Here is a 24,076-nt window from a genome sequence, read left to right on the forward strand (position 1 = left end):
ACAGTTGTACATTGGTTGTCGAACGCCTTGGTACTCATAAGTTTCGGCTCCCGAATGATCAAAACCCGGAAGTTCTGGTTTTTGAATTCTTTTTGGAAGCTGAATGTCCAGGGCTTCCTGCAGCCAATCAGAAGCCACACTTTGGTTTCCAAACGTTTTGGAAGTCGAACGGACTTCCGGAATGGATTCCATTCAACTTCCAAGGTATGACTGTAATAACAGCAGTAGTATTAATTAAATATATCCATTAAAAAATTATCAAAGTGACATATAAGATAAATATACAATAAAATGGACAAAAGCAATAAAACCATACTAAAATGTACATGGACCAAGAATCAATACCAATATCCTTTCCCATCCAGCTAAAAGGTGAACACTAAGAACAGGACTAAAATTAAACCAATGTTGGACCCAGGCAAGCCTCCTTGGGGAGAGCATTCCCAGGCAATGGGCAGCCACTGCTTGGGGTCATTCTTGCATTATCACCCTCTGCAGACCCTCTGATGTCCAAGTAGGTTCATATGGGGAAAAGTGTTGGGGTCAAAAACAATACAAGGCTCTGTAGGGCATGTAAATCAACTGGTAGCCAATGCAGTTAAGCCAGAATCCATGTTCTGTCTGGCTTGGGCCTAGTCAGCAACTGGACTCCTGAGTTCTGCACTAGCTGCAATTTCCGAGCATTGCAGTAATCTAACCTATAAGTTACCAATGTGCAACTGCAGCAAGGCTATCCACATCCAGATAAGAGTCATGGCTCGGCTACCATCCACAAGTGACAGAAGGCACTCTGCAACACAGAGGCACCTCCAAGGACAGTAAGGGATCCAGAAGCACTCGCCAGCTCTGCACCTGCTTCTTCAGGGTGTGACATGGCGAAATCCATCCAGAATAGGTTGCACTCCATCCATTCAGTCTGAGGAAACCCCTGTTAACAGAACCTCAGACAGCCATTCTGGAAGGATACCATAGCTGATAGTACTGAAAGCTGCCAAGAGATTGAGGAAAATAATTTTCCGTTCAGTCACAGCAGCATTAGCCAACTTCCTTTCTATAAACACGCAAAAAGCAGACTGGCAATAACAGAAATATCTCTGGCCCCAAACCAATGAATGGGCTTAATATGAACATAGCAAATACCTGTGCATATTTTAGCATTTCTGGCATCCCCATAATAACCAGGAGCACATAGTTCACAGTTGAACCCTGTAGTGTTGCGCATGCAGTTGCGACACTGGCCTGTCACTTCATCACAATCCTCAAAGATCAGGTTAGGATCTGAATTGCCACTGCAGTCACATTTTTTACAGGAACTGCCAATCACTAAGGGATTTCCATAGTAACCTGGAGCACACCTGGAAGGAAACACAACTTCAGCAATGATTAATGGCAATGTCTTGTTAACTCTTTTGCTTGGGGGCATTCTCTGTGGTCAAGTCAACAAAATCAATGTAAGGTGAGGGGCTGTGCACCCAATTGTCATGGTCTGATCATGATCTGGTAAATTTTGGACTGGTGGCCATTCTCCCCTGCAGGGATTCTGGACCTGTCCAGATGGGCCACCCTTGGATACTGATGGAACCTGATAGGTTCCTGAATGTTCAGGTTTTTTTCCAGTGGAAAAAGCAGACAATCCTCTTGAAGCTCGCATCTTACTGTGGAATGGCAAATGAGATGGGCAGTAGACACAACTGCCTCATGTGTCCTCTTTGCCACTGTTGAGCCCACTGGCTCGCTGGTTTTCTGGGGAGCTATGGGCTATGAAGCAAGCTGGATTAACAAAAAATAGAGTGCAAGTGGCACAAATCTCACTCTGAAGTTGAACAAACACTGGTTAGTGCACGTGATTGTGCCTACATGTGGATGTGCAGGCAGTGAAGGGGGGATAGATACTGACCCAATATAATGCCTTGCCCTGAGCTGGTGTGTCTTGAACCTGTCAACATGGGGACCCTTGAGCCAAAGGACTACAAACTGGGACCTCCAGAGAGGGTGAGTCTGTATGCCTTAAGGTATTGGGCCCTTCCACAACAGGAATTCTGCATCACCAAATGCTGGATCAAGATATTTTGAAGTGTTCTTTGATTCAAAATTTAAACCAAAGAAGAATTTTAAGCCCTGGAGGAAAGATAATTCCTGAGTTCCCATTTTGTACTCCCATATTCATTCATATTTCTGGATAATTTGGGAAGCTGCATGAGTTGTGGGGAGTTTCTTGCTAAACGAAGCACTGTTTTTCCAGATCTGACAAGTTCTCAGAATAACCTTCAGATGACAACCAGCTTTCATCATTCCCAATCCAAGCAGGTCTGTCACTGTCACTGACAGCAGAAAGACTTTCTTTGCCCATTTAAAGCAGGGAGGGAATATAAAATCTGTATCTGTAAAACCAAATGTATATTGTCAAGATAAATGACACAAAGGTTCATAATCCTTAACATTTGCACCTGAAAATGTACTTACCTTTCACAGTTTGGCCCTGCATAATTTTCTTTGCACATACAGCGTACCACTCCATTTTTTCTGTAACAGGAAACTGCAAAACTAAGCATACATTAAAAAAAATCAGAGATTATGGGTTATGCCACCATCCACTAAAATATTTTGGAGTGGGTTTTTTGTGGTTTTTTTTAAAAGAACTGTTGTGATCAGTCAATCATCAGAAGGCAAGGAAAGAATGTGGTCTGTGTATTGTTTCCCTTACGAATGAAAAAAAGTATCAAGGATTCTGGCTTACATTCAGTTTTTTCATCTGCTTTTCTACAAAATTATTCTCCAGAGTTAAAATGAGTGCATTTATTTGCCTTGTTTGGAGACATTTATAGCATCAGTGAGATTTGAGGTTTTCAGTTTGCAATTTTCGTGAAAAACAATACTCATACACTTCCTTCTGTAACATTTCAATGACACCATCCCAACAGAGCTTTAGATATTTTCCCCATGAATGGGTTAATTTCTTAAGAAATTGCTCTTTGGGACACAGTAACAGGCCAAAAGTATTCCTGAGCCTTTAAAAGGAGGTTTCATTACAAAAAAAGCAATAATAATAATAACAATAATAATAACAAAGTGGTCTTACAATTCCAAGCGAATAAAAAACCTAAGCACATTTGCAAGGGTTTGGAGCAGCTGGTATCCAGTTGTTCGAAACAAATGATAGCTCTTTTTAATGAGAACTCTTCCACAAGTTCCCAGGATATCAGATATGGATGGAAATCATTTGGCCAGACAAAAATATTGAAATAAAATCCACAGAGATGAATCCCAAGAACAACTGTGTATATAATGAATCTGCCATCTTAGAGCTTTTGATACAGTATTTGTCAGACTTCGTAAACCCGTTGGCATGTTATTCATGGGGCTCGTTCCTTTGTTGCAAGCAGAAGAGCAAGCCCTATCTCCTCTCACACTTTCAAGGTATGAAATCTGATTCTGCTTCCATTTCCCTCGCCATATAAAGAAGGGATGAAGAAGGGGAAATAAATCATTATAATCATTTAACCCTTTACAAACCCAGTTAACTGACCGGAGAACTAGACTCTCTCTTTTTTAATTACAAGTTAATAAGTCTGAAATCCTAGCCCTTGTAATGGCAGACAGCAATGGGTGTTTTGCTAAACTTCTTACTATCAGAGAAAGTTCTTGTTCTGAAGAGAAGCCATTAAGCTGTGATGCAACAGAACACGTGGAGTAGTCGTAGCTCAGCATACAGGTCCCTTCTAAAAAACGGAAAACCCCCAGTTTTCTGGGATTGGATTACAAGCCTACTGGATCAGGCCAGTGGTCCATCTTGTTTAGCATCCTGTTTTCACCGGGAAGCCTGAAAAAAGACCTGAGCACAACAACACTCTAAGCACTCCCAGCAGCTGCCTCCTGTTGAGATATTCCGTTCCACCTTAAGAACAGACGTGTGGAATTGTTGCATGTCACATGTCTGTTTACACTCCAGCACAGCTTGCTGGGAACTTCTATTTGTGTATAGCTTTTGCTTATAATGTCTTGCTTGGACACGAAGGAGATTGGACGTGTTTTCCTTTTGTCCTGCTGTATGCTGAATAAACTGCTTGTAAATATGCTCACACAACTTCTCCTGCCACTTCTGTTGCATAGCGTTTACTCTGCTGAGTAGCGTGCCCTAGCTTCTGAAGATCGGGTCACTGATGCTGCACTAAGGACTGGAGATCGCCCGGCACACTGGCCGGTGGGCTGGGGCCAGCTGGGGGCCTGCCAATTGCCCCAGTTTCCTAGGTGAAGGTAGAAGACAGCCACCACGATCCATACCCACTGATAGACTTAACCTCCATGAAGGACTGCATCCAAGACTCTGCCACAGTCAGCTGATGTACAAGCGTGTAGCCCTAACAGCTACACTGCGGAAGGGAATTGTGTGTGCAGCATCCATTTGCATGCAATTCCTCATCCGTCTGTGCCGAGCTGACAAATCCTCTGTTTTTTCAGCTCCAGGCAGGAGGCAGGAACAAGGATTTATCAAGAGCTTGCTGTAGGCAGCCTTATGTGCATTGGCATGCCACATAAAGACCAAGGGCTTCTGAACGGCTAGACTTGATATATTGCTGAAAAGCAGCTTCACCACTGTAATAAATGTTGTTGCTGTTTGCGGAACCTTGTATTTTGCAAGGCTCCCAATGGGTGGTACACACAATGTAGTGAATGTGTGAAGGTCAGGGACAGGCCTTACCATTGCATAGAAAGGCTAATTTTATAGAGTATCTGCATAACCAGCCATACTACACAATAATATAAAACAGTGATAAGTGGATATGAATATATTAAAGCAATAGAATTGCCCAGAATTACCAGCAAATGTTCATATTAACCATTCATAGACTACATAGATTCTGTCATTTATGCACACAGCTTTATGTATCTTCCACTGCTTTTGGTGAATGCATGCATCATGCTATGCCCATGCTCTAATTATGGAGATTTGCTGTAAGTAACATATACCTATGATAAGCAGGGGTGTTTTATTTTAGGTCACTAGAACATTGGTCCATCTGGTACAGAATTGTCTACTCTGATAGGTAACAGCAATCCACTGACTTATGCAGGGATCTTTCTTATCCCTTCTACACAAGCTCTTTCATTGGAGAGGGCGAGGACTGAATCTACTAAATTCTACTAAAGAGGTAAATGGGGAACCAGCCGATGTCATATCTCAACAGGGCTCAAAATGGCGCCCACCAGTTGTGTTTGGACAGGAGTCCAAACTGGAGGGATTATACATGTCAAAGGTGTGCATCTGATCCCCCTTCCATCAGCAATGCCAATGTACAAGCCATCACATAGTTCAAAGTTTAAAAAGAAAAGGGGATTCGGAGATAATCAAATGAATTGTACTTCTTTGTGTGCTTGTTGGAATTGCCGGTGTGACTGGAGAAGTAATAATAATAAAAAAAGGAAAAGCGATTGCATTTTCCCAAGATGACAGTAAAAGCAAATAGGTCAAAATTACTTGTTCTTTTGTCATTTCTCCCTTCCCTTAGAAAGTCTCATGGAATCTGGCCATAAGATGACTTAGCAGCAGGGAGAACAGCTGCTGGAACCAATAACATAAATCGATTGAGCATACTTGGCAACCAGTGGCAAGGGACAAGGGCAAGGTTGGCAGAAGCTGGGTGCTCCTCTGGTGACATCTCCCAGGTAGCCATCTGGACATTGTTCACAGTGGTCTCCAGTTGTGTTTCTTTGACAATCCTGCAATTAAATAGAAAGAAGGAGGAGGACACTTGTGAACATCAAAGGAAGGAACTTTGAATTCATGCCTAGCAGAAAGCATTAAAATAAACGTCCTTGGCAAGCAGAATGAGAAAACCTTCTGCCCTTTACCAAAACCTTCCAGGAATCGACTGAGTAAACTGAAAGGGCTTGGAATTGGCAGTGCAGTGCCAATGGAGATCTTTTGAACAGTAATGCTAGACTGCCAGAGAATTTTTTGACAAAACAGCTTACAAGAGCAACGCTATCTCTGGAGGCATATATCTGGAGGCAGTTCTGACTCACTCTGTACAACTTTTGTATCTCCTACAGTAAAAGAAGTTGTTAGCATTCAGAATTGTCCAATAAACAATCCCTTTTATTGATATCTCCTCATTCAAGACTGGTCACTGATGTATATTCCGGTGAACCTACAATTGTTATTACATTTCAAAGAGGATGCATACTGGTATGAGAAGTCTGGTCCTTCTTTGTAAAATAATGATTGAAAGGGAGTCTCAGTGAAAACTACAGGTTAGCAGTGATTGAAAGGTTGGTGTTAGTCACTTTATTAAGAATTTGCATATTCATTATTCTTAACAGAGTGGTGCATAACATTGTTGCAGCCTTCAGAAAATGAAAGAGAAGAAAATGATCTTTAAAAAACCCTCTAATTTCAACAAAGCAACATGGTTTAGTGACAAGGGAATGCGGGTAGTGCTGTGGTCTAAATCACTCAGCCTCTTGGGCTTGCCGATCGGAAGGTTTGCAGTTCGAATCTGTGCCACGGGGTGAGCTCCCGTTGCTCTGTCCCAGTTTCTGCCAACCTAGCAGTTTGAAAGCATCCCAGTGCAAGTAGATAATTAGGTACTGCTGCAGTGGGAAGGTAAATGGCGTTTCCATGAGCTCTGGCACTTCTCACGATCCTCTGTGCACCAGTAGCTGTTTAGTCATGCTGGCCACATGACACAGAAAGCTGTCTGTGGACAAACGCTGGCTCCCTTGGCCTGAAAAGCAAGATGAGCGCCACACCACATAGTCACCTTTGACTGAACTTAGCCATCCAGGGGTCCTTTACCTTTAGTGAAAGCTTTTAGTATTTTTGTTTTTTAAGAACTTATTTGCAGTTTGTAGAGACTTTACACATCACTTTGCATTTTAGTCATTTGAAAGCACAGGGCAGAATTTTATGTGTTTGCTACTGTAATACATATCCATGCCACAAATGTTCCCTGAGTGTCATGTTCAAGCCTTCCAACTAATAGCTGTGTGACACCTGTACCTATTGCTGCTAAAGGCAGTATCAGTGACAAAACTCCTGTGACAAAGCTTAATTATCTGTGAGAATCAGGGTCAACCCAACATTAAGCAGAGCAAAACAACTGCCTCAGGCACCAGATACCGGAGAGTGGGAAGAAGTGACAATGTATTGGAGAATGCCTGCCTGACATTCCTTAAGCTAGCCTGCTTTCTTCAGGTGCAATCAGCAGCAGCCACTGAGGTAGCTTTCTATTGCTCTCTTGGCATTCCAGCACAGTGGGTTGCTGCACTGGAGAGGGGGAGGGACGAGGCTAGAGTCCCACCTGTGTCACTTCACCAGCTCTATTTGTTCAGCCTCAGGCAAAGAGCAAGAACAAGGTTTTATCAAGAACCGAGGATGGCCTGTTAATGATCTGCCTTTTCAGTCAGATACCATTCATTATTACTTTTGACGAAATATGCATCCACTTACCTGGGACTAAGCCTCACTGCATTCAGTAGGTCTTAATTCTAAGTAGACATGGCTAGGATTGTGCTGCAAGTAACCAGAAAAGGCTACTTACCAGACAAACACCAGATCCATCAAGGCACTTGTATGCATTGTTGTTGCACTCACACGGGCTGCAGTCTCCTGAGTAAGTTCGGAAAAACCCTTCCTGGCATCTCTGCAACACAAATACAAAAAAAACATTAAGTAGGCATACATGATTGAGGTTTCACACAGGTTATTAAGGGTTTTGGATTGTGTGTGTGTTGTTTTTGTTGCTAAAACAACCTTGCATTTTTGTAACCCTTTGTTATAGGAACTACAAGGCAGGCCAACAACATAAAAACATAGGAAGCCGCTTGATATTGAGTGAGACCATTGGTCCAGCTAGCTTATTATTGTCTACACTGGCTGACAGTGGCACTCCAAGGTTTCAGGGAGCAGATACTCCCCCTGGCCTACTTGGAGATGCTCTGGATTGAACCTGGGACCTTCTACACACAAAGCTGATGCTCTTATCCCTAAGCTGCAGAGATGGGTGATGGAGGAACAGATGGTTGAGTTGGTGCTGAGAGAAGGGCAGAGAAGAAGAGACTTGTGAGGAGGTTTACAAGGGAAAGAAATGAGGTAGGGTGTGCACTGGATTTTACCAGCCAGGCCTCTAATAGACCTTATTACTGGACATTTCAGATAACAGAGCTTCAGATAATAGACATTTTTGTACTTCCGTGACCAATTAGTGAGAAGATTAACAGGCTTTCAGATTCAGTATCATGTAAATAAGGATACAATGGGAGAAGATATGGAAAGTGACAAGCCAGGGGTGCAGAGCTAATCTGAATGTAGGCTATTTGTATCCATTAATAATAGCTTTCAGGTGACATTTACAGTTTAGCAGGTTGTGAAGGAAAATATCAGGGGAAGAACTGACTTCAGGAGTTGGGTGGTGACATTATGTGATAACCAGTAAAACCCATGAATACAGGCATAGAGCTGTTTAGGATAATACACACAAATTATCAGCTCTCTTTCTCTCTCTTTGTATATCAGGAAAGGGGAGCATGTGGTCTTCCAGATGTTATTGTAGTTTTAGGCTGTGTACACACTCCGGTTTACTCTGCATCCAGTGTGCTCTGATTGCTGGTTTGGGAAGCAGTATACACACAATGTGAACCACAATCCATATCTATCCTGCCATTTCTTATGAAATACGGTACTTCGATCATCACCCCCACTCCAAACAAGCTTTAATTGAAATAGAGAAAAAGAGCCACCCTGTTGCCATTTAAGCTGGTAATATGTACACAGTCTAATTCCCATTAGTCCCAGTCAGGATGCGTGATGGCCATGGATGATGGGAGCAGTAGTCCAACAGTATATGGATTCCCCAGACCTGCTCTTGATGTTCTTGCGTTGACTACTGACCACAAGAAGCATGGCTCTTTGCTTGTAACGGATGAAAGCAGAAGAGTTCTGTTGAAGCTTATTGAGTTCTGAATATCAGGTCCAGAATGCTATCTTTCTCTGAGGCTGCTATCGTCATTATCTTTGTCTTTATTTCTTGAGACAAACCAGTGATGTTCCATTACGCCTCTAGTACTAAAAAAGCTCATCATCAGAGCATCTGGCTGGCCAAATTATTTGCCTTACTTAATGTTCCTTGGTGCATAAAAGAACTGATTGGTGTGTGTATGCAGGTCTGGAATTGAATCAATCTGGCAAACTGCCCTTGGCTTTCTTCATAGCATGGACAACAATTAACCCACCTCTCCATTCCCTGGCCTGTATCTGAACTTTGGAAACAGTTGGTGGGCTGAAATATCAAGCCTGTATTTCAATTGTTTCTTTAGGATTAAAACACTTATTGGCTCTGGAGGTCGGTTCAAGCCCAGGGGGTTGGGATTCTTTTTCCAGTCTACAAATGAGAAAGCATGTTTATTCAACAGTTGTTTTACTAATCCCAGAAACATATTTTAAGTTGTTTTGACACCTGCATTTTTTTTTTGAAGACAGAATACATCTGCAGTCTCATAATGCCAAAGCAATGATTGTTGTCTTCCTTTGGGCATTTTGCTATGCCTAAATCAGACAATAAGTGATATTACTTCCTCTTCCCTTTTTGCTTCTTTATCCTGCATTAGCCAGTATTAATGGCATAGCGTAAAGCTGTCAGCGTAGAGATAACAAAACATGATATAAAAAGGAAAGGAAGTGTCGTGGTCAAAGCAGAAACAAAGCAAACCAGCCTAAAACAGGATGTGTGTGAGCTGGAAAGTTCTTCTTTTTTTAAAGAAAAGTAAAGTGTGACAAAGGATTAACAGTGCCTTATGGCCTAACAAAGGGGTAGCCAATGTGATACCCATCATCCCTGATCATTGGCTATACGGGCTGGGGCTGATGGGAGTTGAAGTTCAATAGCATGTAGACATCATCACACTGACTATCCCTGCCCTATCAGATTCCCCATACAAGTGGCAGTAGCATAGCTTCTTCCTTTCTTTCCTATGGCTTGTGCCTTTACTTATTTTTTATTTTTTTGCTGCTGCAGCAGCAAGTGATTTGGCATCATTCTGGGGCACTGTGGGAAGAAAACGGCAGCCATCACAATTTAAAAAAAATGGTGGAAAATACTTGAGGGGTGGTGGAATGCAAAGCAACCTTTTTTTGGAAGGGGGGAGTAGAAAAAGAGAGAAAAAATTCAAACATTTTCTCAGGAGAATGTACTCTGAGAAACTTCAGTTCACATCTACCTAAGGATCGTGAGAAAAGTCCCAAAGAATTACTAGATATGCAAATTATATATAGTACCAGAAAGGTAAGTTTGCCTTTAAATGTGAAGTGAATTGAACTTCTACCCCCAACCATACTATCTGACAACATCAACTGATTGCAGTAGTGCTGTTTTTGTTTACCCTTCACTTGTTGCACTCAAAATGAAAGGTGGGTCTAACTTACAGAAGTTCCAACACACATCCAGGGGAAGGGCTGAGCGCTCTGGCAGTACTGTGTTTTATCCTGGGCTTGAATGGCTCCATTCAGTTCAGTGGGATTACTTCTGAGCTGATATGCACAATCAAATCATATAGTGCTCAGAACTAGCCATTAAAATAGATGATATTCTCAAACTGACAATAAAAAGCACATTTTGTTCAACGGTGAGATACTGAGCCCTTATATACAGTATGTCTACAAACATTATATGTGTCGCTTCAAGTCAAACAAACCTGTTGTCAGATCTGAATCCCTGTCTCAGCCTCATGGTCATGAAGAGTCCCAAAAGACGCTGCTTAAAAGCAGTATTGCTCAAGCTGTAAAATTTGTCATTGGCCATGGAAGCTATAGCAGAAAGCTGTGGGATGGGCTGCCATGGGACATAGCCTTGCCATCACTTGCTCTAACGTGTTTTCCTCCAGTCTAATCCTACTAGGGCCACACTGAGTGGAACCCTGGAAGAGCAGCTTCCATAGGACTTCTGTTATGCAAGGCATGGCTTTGCATTAACTTTATACAAACTATATTTTCTGTTTGGGCTACAGTCTCTAGCAAAATATATGAACTAATGTATGGAACATATATGAAATATATGAAACCAATTGCATCTCCTTCCTATAAATTCTGCCAGCATGCTCCTCCTCTTCAGGACAGGTCACAGAGTAGAAAGTTCAAAGAACAGATTCCTTGGTCCTTCTGTTTTATCACTGAAAAAAGAGTAAGCAGATCACCACCATGAGCACATGGTTTGGTAGTATTTTTCCTGTGTGATGAATACATCTGAGCCAGGGTTCTTGAAATGGTACATCATGTTATATTATAGAGATGCATGCTGGTGGCTGACTGTGGTTGCCCCAATAGAACCTTCTTTAATTCTAGTAATTTAATTTCCACTGAATACCAGTTTCTGGGAACTGCAAGTAGGGACAGCACTACTGTACAACAGCTCCTGCTTCCTAGGAACATCTGGTTGGCCACTGTGAGAACAGGATACTGGACTAGATGGGACTTTTGCCTGATCCAACAGGACTTTCTTTATGTTCTTATGCTATTAAATTGCTGTTAGAAATTGCTTTTAAAAATTGGAATGCATCTCATCCAGTTCTACTGTTGAAACTAATAAAATCTAGCTTGGGAAGCTGCCCAAGGACCTTATGAAAGCTACTCTGAGCTCTTTGTAAGCATTTAACCCATGTAATAAATAGGTTAGTAAAATGAAAAACAGGCTCAGGGTATATGCTTCGGTTACCTTTTGGTACAACGATGGAAGGGAACAAAATATCATTTTCAGGTAAGTCATTACTGCAGGGGTAGCCAATGTCCAGATCTTGTTCAACTCCAAATCCCACCAGTCCCAGCCAGCATGACCAATAGCCAAGGATGACAGGAGTTGTAGTTTAACAGCACCTGGACAGCACCACATTGGTGAAGAATGAACATGACCACCATAGAGCCAATGGCACGTAATCCTTATCCACATGCACACAAACGTCTCGCAATTGGTGGGGCGAGATCAAGCACTTCATAGAGGGAACCTTTGCTATCATTGGAAGACCCCATATTAATGCACCACAAGGTTTCTATATTCTAATTCCGTCCCAGAAGAAATTCTCTCCATTTTGAGTCAATTAAAGCTCAGAACTCTAAATGACTAAATGGATTCAAAGGAATAAGACATAGCAGCTGCTTTCTATTTTGTTGGAAAAGGAAGACTGTGTAATGGAAAGAAAATCTTTTTCCTCTGCATATCTGCTTTTATGGTAACATGACTAGCTTATTAAGATACTTTTTCTTTTGGTTCTTTCAAACAAATCATAAGCCAAGCACATTTCCTTCCCAAAGGCAAAGGGGGAAAAATTCCTCCCATCCCCGTTTGTTCTGTGAAAAAGATTTTGAACATCGGCTCTCTTACATTGCATTGTATAATAAGTGATAAAATGCTCACTTTATGGTAAGGTCAGTGCAAGCAGTTCTAAATTCAATTCTCAGCTCAGGCTTTCCCCACCCATTATGTCCACTTCATGTTAAAGCAGCAGAGGAGCGCCCTTGTGGGGCTCCCCGTGCCAGCAACAGTTTATTGATACATCATATTTAAAATGATAATAATACAGCAGCACATGTAAGAAATTTGTGCCTTCAGTACATTTTTGTTGGCATCTATCTGTCTTGAGAGACAGTAGAGTGCGCAGTACAAGGGATGTACTAATTATATCCAGATCTGGAGGCTGGAATAAAGCCCATTCTGTGAACAATATTGGAATTAACAAATTACACCCACACCCACACCCTAGCCCAGTTCCAGCAGCAATTAAATGATAACCACATAACGTAACAACTTATAGCCTCTTCAGTTGTTGCTGTTAGTAGTCAGTGAGGATGAGCATGCTAGCTCTACATCCCCTCTGCTCAATTTGTGTTTCCTTTCAACATGTGGAAGCAGGGAGCTGTTTGTATCCATGGAAAATCAGGGTTCTAAAATGTGGGGAGCAAAGCATTTCCTGATACATTGTCTACCTTCTTCCTCAAGATGCTTCTGGTGTTCTGTTTCTCGATTTCTGCTTTTGCCATGATATACAAAGGGGCTACGCTTCTTAAACATGATTTTCTGTTCTTCATTCCATACCACAACACCTGGTCTAAACTAGACAACTAATCCCATCAACATAAGGTTTATGGGACTGTTTGACTTTAATTGTGGAATAACTTTTGTGAAATTCATTCATTCATTCATTCTGCTTGAACTTCCATGCCCAGAAATGAGATTTGCAGCCACAAAGAACGTGTCTCATCTTTAAACTACAACATCAGCAGTGCTTAACAAAGTATATCAAACAGGTTACTGGCACATCACTGCAAGATGACTAAAGCGATATATAGAGATAGAGATATATATACACACATCACATTCAATGAGTGTACAATTTGTGTACATAGTTCACCTGTACACTTGTACAGTTCTTCACAATCAGGGAGTATATAGGGTACATGATAGTTGAGCTGCACACTCTTTAAATGTACATCTGTGGAGATGCTTGCACCTGTGTTCAGTGTAACATGTAAGCAGCCTTATGATACCTTGCTCTCATAGAGTTTCTTCTTGAGGTTCTTCATTGCTACAATATTCCACAAATACCACATTTGAGGCTTTGGCACCTTCCACTGGGGAAATACAGATAACCTTGTTACTTTCTTTCTGGAGGACACATATAAGTTCTTAAACTACAGCATACATGATTTGGGCAGTTTTGCCACACCATACTTTGGTAACCACCAATTTTCACCATGAAATTTCATTTTGAAAGTTAAAAATACATGCAAGAAAAGAAATGCATGTAACAGCACAAGAAGGTCACTTCAGTAATAAAGAAGCTCACTAACTACAATACTTAGTAGAGCATACTTATGAAGCAACTGTAGTATTAGGGACCTGGAAGGAACTGGCTGCATTACTTTACCACCAGGGACATGCAGTAATATATCAGTCTTGGTACCACCCATGCAGACTTCAGTCAGATTTTTCATATAACCATTGACACATTTGTTGTACTGAAGTTCAGTGACCTGAACTTGATTGTCCACAAAGACACTGAATCTTTTTTCTACTGGTCTCTAGATCTTTCACATCATGGAGGATGCTCTGAAGGTCGAATTACATGGCTAGATTTAAGACAATGGACTGGAACTATGTCCTTATTATCAGGAACAACTGGCACGGGGGGGGGGGAGGAGAGGCCTATGTGGGTACGCACTGGTGGGAGCACCAGATTGTGTGCCCACTATCTATCAGTGTGCCCACTGAGCCTCAACGTTGCTGCAATGTCTCAGTAAGCAACACTGATGCTACTGTTGGGAGGGTGGCTTCATACCCCCACCCCACCATACCATCATTCCTGCTTATTTCATTTTGGGGTTTCTCCCACCACTGGGAAGATGGTGGTTGTGAGGTCATCATATAATCCTCAATGTGCCAAATTAAATGAAAGTTCCAGAGTTATCTTGGTATGGCATTGACCCCAAACTATTGGTTAGAAAGGACTAACTAACCACAAAGTTCATGCTCTGGACAGCATCAAACACTATTTGTACAAAAGAAAAAATGGAGACTTCTTAGCATCTCTTATAGGATATGAATTGTTTGTGTTGTGTGCCTTTCTTGTTATTCTCATGGATGCTGCACCATTTCAAAATACCATCACATCTTGACCAAAGTAGCAGCTGTCTCAAATTCCAACCAGTACACTGAGTCCAGAAGTGCAGTTTTGCAAACACAAACACAAAGACTCAGTTCTTCAGGAGATTGATGGGAAACAGTTTGCAAAACAACAAGAGCTATAATAACTACTCCCAACTGTTCTGATATTTCTTCATCTTGTGGCTTAAATTTCAAGACCTCTGTTGCTCCTCTATTGTTTCTTTCTTTTTAACCATACCTTCAGGCATCCTACACATATTAATTTATAAAAATATTTATAGACTGCACTTTCAAAACAATATAGTCAGGCAGTATACTGCTTTAAAAGTTACAACAATATAAAATATTAGCAAAAAGATTAGTAAACAGTTTGTACTGGTTGGTATTCACATTACAAAGGCCCATCTGAGTAACACAGTTTTTAGGAGATGTCTAAAAGAAGGGAGGAATGATTTCTGCCAAACCTTAACTGGCAAGGAGTTCTACAGGGCAGGGACTGCCAAACTGAAGGCACAGTCTCGGCCTGATATTAACTTCTTTTAACTACTTATTTTCTGCATGCTGTTGCTTTTTTGTTTTTGAAAGTGGTAATTCCTCATTGATATTATGTACAGCAACACATTCTTCATCATAAATACATAGAACCTAAGGGGGAAGAGCCATCTGTATCAAATACATTCTTCCCTAGGACACAGAGCTCTCCTCCTCCTCAAAACATCTGGATGAACATCTGCCAGCACGTCTATATTCTGTTCATCAATCTTCAAAGCATTCCTTCATTTTTTCACAATAGCATCTCCAACCATTACAGTTTACATTTCATAATGATGATTCTATCAAGTTTTTCCTTTTATGTACAACTATAATTCATTCTGTATACCCATTATATGCTGGTTTCACATTCCTGATCTAACTCTAACATTGTCTTGATATGTTGCTCAATGGTGGACAGGACATGTTCATGACAGCTATGTTTTACCAGTCACAGGTGGGGAGAGTGCTATTTTGCTCAGGTTCTGCCTCTGGGCTTCCCATAAGCATCCGGTTGGCCACTGTGAGACCAGGATACAGGACTAGATGGGCCATTGGCCTGATCCACCAGGGCCCCAATGCCCTTATGAATGGGGGTTTGCCTTATTTGGTGCTCACTGAACAGTTCCTGTGTAGTCTGCCTTGTAGTAGCCCAGTGAAAATAAGAAAAGATAATCAAGAACAAAAGTCATATATAATACTGAAAGTTGTGGAATAAAAATAATCTCGAGCCATGCCTACTTTAGTCATACACAAGTCCATTCAAGGAAGAAGGAGAAGTGATTAATTTTCCTGCTTATATGGTATTCTTCTAGCATAATTTTCTTGGTATGTGCACAAGACACTCATGCATTTTAAATAATAACCAGTTCACTTCTGCTGTGGTTATGGAAGTTTGTTAAATGGTATTTCTCCCAAGATACTTTACACAACCACTGAAGTAAATGAATAAGTCCTGCTCTGAGGAATCATGTTCGCATTGACTTTAAAGACTGCAAAAGAAAGGTGGTTATGGGGAAATTACTGCAGAGGAACAGGCCCCCAAAATTGACCCATAAAGCAAAGCCTTGTAACCAAGCCATCCATGGCAGTGACGAGGCTTGTTTATTGTTATGGTCTGTTAGGTAGAGGAAGGCCCCATAGCTCAGGGTGGTGAAGCATTAAACTCCAGTCTTCACTTTCTCACCATTCTATTTCAGGCAATTCACATTTGTTATTTATAGGTTACCTTTCAGCCCTGTCTAAATTGAATGTTTTCCTTGTTGATGAAAAGAGCTTGGATGTCATTTCACATTTCTAACCTCATTGCTTCTGACGCAATGACATTGTTTGTACTTGGCTCATCATCAGAGGCGCCCTAAGTTTTCCTTTGGAAAGTGTTTTATTATTATTATGAACAGCTGGTGCCTAATATCTTTTGTCTAGAGACCCTTCCCCCTTTTCCTCACTAACCAGTTTACTGCATTGGATTCAGTTCTGAAAAGTCAAATGTAAATAAGCCAGTACTTTCTGAATAAACACAATCCCACAATACGTATATTGATTGTGATGAAAATTACTACTGTTTCACAGCTGCAGTGTGCAATGTGCTATGTGGAATGATTAAACACACCCAGTGGTTCAAGCAAGTAATTTTAGAATCTGGATTAATGGTCTAAGAGGAGCGAACTTGTTAGATGATAATGCACATAATTTAATTTAAATATGTGCTATGGAATACTGATACAATAAACATACATACATACATAATTTTATTTGTATGTCACCTTTCCATAGCTAAAACCATGCTCAAGGTGGCTTACAGCATGAAACAAATTACATAGTTACAAATATAACCACAGTAGTCAAAAACAATAAATAAAACACACCATATAGTATCATATAGTTTAGTATAGAACATAATTAATTATTATATTCATTAGTAACCATGAATACTGAATCACTGGATAGGCAAACTCTTAGCCAGTCCAGTGAAATGGCATTCATTAATCTACTTTATCAGACCTATTTTACTGGAATATAAAAGGCATATCTTACAACTTCAGGACATTCCAAATAATCATAGGGTGGAAATCAACACCACACTATACTGAACATTCCATGTGTGCAAGCTTATCAGCTTGTGAGACTGAACAAAACCCTCACCCTATGTGCTGTTCTGGGGGTACTCACAATCCCCCAAGGGGTGTGAAGGCGCTCAGGAAGAAGAGAGGAGGGAAGCCCCATTGTGCAACCCCTTGGGGTTGGGAGAATGCTGCCCCGATTATCTACTCTATATGAACTTCATTACAATTACAATGAAGAAGGGAAATAACCAAACACCCACATAAGTAAAACAAATCTCCATTATTAAAATTAATAATGAATCATCTAATACCTAAACAGGTAGCTCTTTGGGTTTTCTGTACATATCCTATACCCATATAGAAATTGTTTGCACATATCGATACACCCATACAAAAATTGTATGAACACATTTGCATAATCTTGGAACCAGAAAAACCTGGATTCTCAGTAGTGCACAGAGCTTTTATGTTCATAGGCTCTGTTGAGAAGAACTGGTGAACATGTTAAGGACAGGAGCAAGGTCTGTCACCACAATCGTGCTCCTTCCCTGACATGTTCAGTCTATCCACATGAGCAGAGCACAATGCTGCCGATGGGCCCACCGCACTCCAACATCCACACATGTACAGACCCTCCAAGTGTCCCTATTTTCCATGTACGTCTCTGATTTAGAGAAGCCATCCTGGTTTCTAATTTGATACCAGAATGTCCCACTTTTCTATCGGTTGTCCCTATTTTTATTGGAGAAATGTTGGAGGGTATGGAGTTATCTGACCCCCGAGCCGTCTGAAGGCAATCCTTTATAGGGAATGTTTTGTTTTGTTTTTTTTAAAAAAAGTTTAATGTTTTCTTATGTTTTTATGTATGTTGGAAGCTGCCCAGAGTGGCTGGGGCAACCCAGTAAGATGTGTGGAATACTAAAATTATCATTATGGAATGGGATGTCCCTATTTTCATCGGAGAAATGTTGGAGGGTATGCATGTAGCTATAATACTTTCTTTGCTGCTGCCAAAGCAGTAATAACAACACCACTCAAACTGCCCTCCCTGCTGTCCCACCCCAGATGGCATTTTAGCACAGTGGGCAGGTGGGCAGTAAAGCTTTTGAATGTGAGCCAAAGTTGGTTCCCATCAGTGGTGGCTACCCACCATCTTAATTTATCCAAAATGCAGCGTCCAACATTTTAGTTATATTAAGCAACCACAGAGGAAAACAAAATTTTGCTCCCATTCAAAAGCAGCACCACCACACGCCAACATCAAAAGACCCATGCTGTGGCTCAGTGAGAAGGATGGTGAGAGCCAACATTCCTTGGTTAGGTTGGTGAGGAGCCCTTCTGATCCCCTGGGGCCTTCAACCTATGCCCAACTTGGCTGACTATGGGTGCCAGGCCTGGTCCTGACAACAAAGATTCTATAAAAGCTGCAGTGGAAATTTTCTTGCTTGGGAATGGGCAAAAGGTTGCCTTTGTTCAAATCAATTAAGCACAAGCTTATCATTTGTACTACGAGCAAAGTCTGTTTCCTGATCATGAAGTGTGTCACAGCACTTGAATGCAGCTGAACAGCAGTTGAGGAAAAAGCACAAGTCCCTCCGTGTGTATATAGGGTGGGGGTAGCTTTTAAATCAGATCGTCTATTGCTATGGTAAAATCTAGTTTTCTTCTGTTGCCGAAGCTTCCACATGGCTGCTCCTCTCCTAGTTCAAATGCAAAACAAAATACCATTCAGCAACAGAGAGTGATTTAGAGATGGGGTTGATTCCAGTATAAACACTTTGCAGTTAGGCATTCTCTATAAAAGTGCACACTCATATTTTCCATATACAGTGAGATAGACAAAGCCTTAACTTAAAAGGGATTCTTTCCTACAAAGGGGGGAAAAACATGCTTGCTGTTTGCAAGATTTCTAGGGTATAAATTATTTCTGGCCTCACAATTTGTTTAATTCCAAAGCTTGCTATCATAAAAAATGCCATCCATAGCAATGTGCCCTACAAGGTTTGACACTGTTGATAATCTGTCATTCTGTTGTTATTTATATGCATTGGGGTGGGGCTTTTCCTTGCTAAAAAATTAATATAAGGTGTAAATATATGTCGTTTTATCTCATGGCTTCAGATGTTGTGCACTACAGGTTATTTTTCCTCATATCAGTTCACAGGGCACACTAGATAGAAAATGACAGTTGGGTGGTTTGCATTTAATTAAACATGCTAGATGCTGAGCAGCTTTGATGTGAAATAAAAGAAATGTAAAAAGGCAGGTAGGCACCTTCAATAAATGGCATACTTAATATAATTAAAGACCTGTAACAATCTGTGGACTTTTAAGCTACCTGCCTCCCACCTTGCTCTCCATCCCTGACTACTTTGGTCTCAGGTGGAGGAATTCAGCGTTGTGCTCTTCTGATCTGCGCAAACATCCCTGCTTGCTACATGGAACAACCTCCTCTCTCTTCCCCCGAGCACCATTCTGGGCATTCTGGGGGGGGGGAGAGACTGGGGAAAACCCCATTGGGCAGGTAGAAGCCCTTGCACTGGCTTCTTCTAGCATGCTGGGATAGCTGAATCTGAGCCAGCTAAGAACATAAGAGCCTATTGGATCAGGCCAATGACCCATCTAGCTCAGCACCACTGAGTTGTAGAATAGCATTTTGATGTTGGCCGTTGTATCTTCAATTCATTTTCTAACTATCCCTAAAAGGCTATTCACTGGGTTGACATCTTTATCGAGCTGTTTACTACTTAATGCTCTCTGTGACAGACAGAGCAACACCACCTTTGTGATGTCCTTCTCTGACCTTCCTATAGAGCTTATTTCCAGAGACAACCATGTCCTACTGGTTCTCTCCATTCCACCAGGTTACTGTTAGACTCAAAATATCAATACCATCCTCCAAGACCAAGCTTCCGTTCCAGTTCACCCATCTGGGCTCGGAAGCTTCTAGCATTAGAATATAAATGCTTGCATGCAGTCTCTTTCTTCAAGTGTCTTTGGTACTTGCATTTTGTTCTGAAGTGCTTTGGCGCCTCTGAATTGCTGTCCTGTGCCCCTACACTCACAACACCTAGTCGCCTGCCACCTCCATTTAAATTTTCATCTACTTTATCATCTTCATCTCAGGTGGGGAGATTCATTCTGAACTGGAGCCTTCTCAGCTCTTGTCGGCTCCCTTTCCCCTTCAAACGGTTTAAAATATGCTCTGACACCTTTATGATTTTATGTGCCAACAGTCTGGTTCCATCCTGGTTCAAGTGGTGCCTGCTCCTTTTATACAGGCCCAGCTTGCCCCAGAATGTTTCTCAGTGCCTAACAAATGCAAACCTCTCTTCCCAGTACCTCATCCATATTGAGACTACAAACCTGAGTCCGTCTAGCCAATCTTCCATGTGGAACAGGTAGCATTTTAGGGAAAGCTACATTGGAGCTCTCAGCTCTCAGTCTCCTACCTAGCAAACTAAATCCAGCTTCCAGCATCTCAACAACTACATTTCCCCATGTCACTGGTGACAAACAAACCACTGACTCCTCCTCAGATAACTCTTCCATGTTATATAAGCAAAGGGCAACACCCACAACCTTTGCACCAGTCAGGCAATTCACCCTGCCATCCGTATGCCCACCGCACACCCAACTATTTATGTTCCTAATGGTTGAATCACCCAATCTCCAAGCCTCCAGAGAAGTTTCCTCAGCACAAGAGGAGTCCCTCAAGGAACGGGCCCCTTCTAAGGGAATGCTTCATTCTTCCTCAAGGCGACACTCTCTTTTCCTGAGACCTTCGTGCTCCCAGACAGCAGGGGAGCTATCTTTATGGGAGTGGGACACAGCTTAAATGGTCCTTGAAGGCCTCATCCACCACTCTCTGCCTCTCTTGCATTTCCCCCCATTATTTAAAGGTAAAGGTACCCCTGCCCATACGGGCCAGTCGTGTCCGACTCTGGGGTTGCGCGCCCATCTCGCTTAAGAGGCCGGGGGCCAGCGCTGTCCGGAGACACTTCCGGGTTACGTGGCCAGCGTGACGAAGCTGCTCTGGCGAGCCTGCACCAGCGCAGCACACGGAAACGCCGTTTACCTTCCCGCTATAAAGCGGTACCTATTTATCTACTTGCACTTAAGAGTGCTTTCGAACTGCTAGGTGGGCAGGAGTTGGGACCGAACGACGGGAGCTCACCCCACCGCGGGGATTCGAACCACCGACCATACGATCGGCAAGTCCTAGGCACTGAGGTTTTACCCACAGCGCCACCCGCGTCCCCATTATTTACCTTTAACTAATAACTATCACATTGGGAAAAGAGAAACAGATGTACATTAATGGTGGTTCTCCTTAATCTTTCTCTTCTCTGCAGCTTTTTTTGTCTCAAACAGGCTCATATTATATTTTCACCAGAGTCAAAGAACAACCCTTTCTAGCTAATAAAGGTGTATATTTTGTTTAGAATTCCACACTAGATATTTCAAATGAAATATGTTTTCAGCATGGACAGTCTATGACCAAATCATTTGTAGGAAAATTTCTGTGTGGCATTCATCTGACATGCCATAATTGCCTATGTATGTATTCAGTATGCTTTTCTTCACTATATAGTGCCATATTTTCCTAGTGGTTTTTCAGAAACTGTAGTCCACCTCGGAACATTCTATGAATTGCTTATGTGGTTCTCATGAAACCACCCTTTATAAAAACTGGCACTGCTGAGCATGACTAACAGACTATGTCTGTTTAGGATAGAGAGGCCAACCCAAGTCAATATTTGGACTAAGAAATAAATCAAGAAGGATTTCTGAGTGAAAAATATATATATAAAAATAAAGCTCATAAAATGACTTGTTTTATATACTTTCACATACAGGGCAATCCTGAGCCTGAATGGCTTGGATGAGTACAGCTAGTCATTCTCTGCAGGGATGTGCAAAGGAAAAATAGTTTTGTTTTTAAAGCTGCACTTCTTTCAGTTTAGATGTCTTTGTTTTGTTCTACTTTTATTTTATTTACACTCATTTTTTACCTCTTCTGTTCTAGTAATTTGGATATTTCCCCTGAATGTTTCATGAAACTTGCATGGATGCTTCCTCAAGGCATCATGCCTGACAAATATGGACAAAAAGTCCATAGCTCAGTGGTAGAACATCTCATCTCAGGTAGGGTTGGGGATGTCGTGTCTGAAACCCTGCAGAGATGCTGCCAACACAGGAAGCATCCATCAGGAAAAGTCCAGAGCAGGAGCAAGAAGCAAGCCAGAAGTTATGACTAGATAACAATCATAGGATACAATAACACACCAAAGCTCAGTAAATCTGTGTTGCCCAGGAAAGCTCAGCTGAGACCAGGAAGTCCTCATACCCCTTCCTGTCCATAGGAGTCCAGTTGTTGGCTGGATGATCAAAGGCTGCCCATGGCCTAGATAGATGTTGCAATGGCTTGGTGTCTCACCATATGAACAGAGATCCCTAATCTATCAATTGATGTCATTGCAACTCTTGATACAAAGGAAGGGAGGTTTTCTGTGGTCCCATCCAAAGCTGCAAAAGCATGCAGTGCTCTATTCAAGATGGTGCAATGCACGAGGTGGGACAATAGCTGCACTACTCAGATTGGTCCTTCCTACTACATTGTTGATTACCACTGAGCTATAATGGCTGGCAGGTATCTTGTCTGCTGCTTGGTAGCAGTTTGCCTACATTCCATTGGGCCACCTACATGTGGTACACAACTGGTCAACATTAGGAGATCTTTCCTAAGCTGCGCTGAAAAAATTACTCTGTTTCCTCACTGTAAATTCCAATCTAGTTAAAGAATGTACAGAAGATGTGTCTGCATGGTTCTAACCATGTCCCTTAAAGGAAAAAATAAATGTGTTTTGTAAAACCTAGCCCAATATAAAATGTGGAGCTAGAAATCCCAGATTGCACTCAGCTATCATTTGTTTTGTGTGGGCTGAGAGGGATGATCTCATGCTCTTTCCACTCCTTCCTTAATCCACTGATTATGGGAAAGGTTAAAGCACATGTTTAGTCCCCCCCTTGAATTTTGGTTAGGTTGTGACCACTCTCTGCTCCAAGCTAGCATTTATGTCCCACCCAGGTTACAAAGTACATTTTGATCTTAAATCAAATACTTTGTTCACCAAGCAGCAGGTGGTGATCCTATTTCTTAACTATTAATTTCAACAAACTTCTAAACAGGCAATTTCCCCAACACATTATGGTCTATATTCATGCTCGGTCTTAGGGAATCTCAGACAATTCCATCAGAAACTGAAATGTGAACAGAAATTGTCACAGTTTGCATGCTTGTCTGGACAGGAATAGAGATCATAAAAGTGAATGTGAGCAGGTTTCGGTTTTTTAATACACTAACATTATGTAAATAATTACAGTGGCACCTCGTGTTAAGAACTTAATTCGTTCTGGAGGTCCGTTCTTAACCTGAAACTGTTCTTAACCTGAGGTACCACTTTAGCTAATGGGGCCTTCCGCTGCTGCCACACGATTTCTGTTCTCATCCTGAAGCAAAGTTCTGAACCCGAGGTACTATTTCTGGGTTAGCGGAGTCTGTAACCTGAAGCGTCTGTAACCTGAAGCGTCTGTAACCCGAGGTACCACTGTACATAATTTTTGCAGTTTTTAAAAAATGTTGTCCTTCCTTTGAAATGCACTTAAATTAATTACATAATTAATTATGCTAGTTTTTGCTATAGCGGCCTGTGAGATGAATTACATATGTTTTAGTGGAAGCCAAACTGCAGAGGCAAAGAAACAGTGCTGATTGCAACAAACACAAGGTGGGATGGAAATTGCTCTCTCCTTACATCCCTAACTCCT

The 24,076-nt window shown here is 41.6% G+C and overlaps 1 protein-coding gene across 1 annotated transcript in view; it reads right to left on the reverse strand.

Moving 5' to 3' along the window:
• Positions 1-24,076, reverse strand: part of LAMA4 (laminin subunit alpha 4) — a 73,306-nt gene that overhangs the window by 45,492 nt on the left and 3,738 nt on the right. Inside the window, exons 2-5 of the mRNA XM_053381706.1 lie at positions 7,542-7,643; positions 5,594-5,718; positions 2,464-2,544; positions 1,141-1,355 (exon numbers count right to left, since the gene is read on the reverse strand). Of these exons, the coding sequence (XP_053237681.1) occupies positions 1,141-1,355; positions 2,464-2,544; positions 5,594-5,718; positions 7,542-7,643 (523 nt within the window). The remainder of the gene's footprint in view (positions 1-1,140; positions 1,356-2,463; positions 2,545-5,593; positions 5,719-7,541; positions 7,644-24,076) is intronic.

The sequence above is a fragment of the Podarcis raffonei genome, chromosome 3, assembly GCF_027172205.1.
Source record: "Podarcis raffonei isolate rPodRaf1 chromosome 3, rPodRaf1.pri, whole genome shotgun sequence".
Classification (NCBI taxonomy): Eukaryota; Metazoa; Chordata; class Lepidosauria; order Squamata; family Lacertidae; genus Podarcis; species Podarcis raffonei.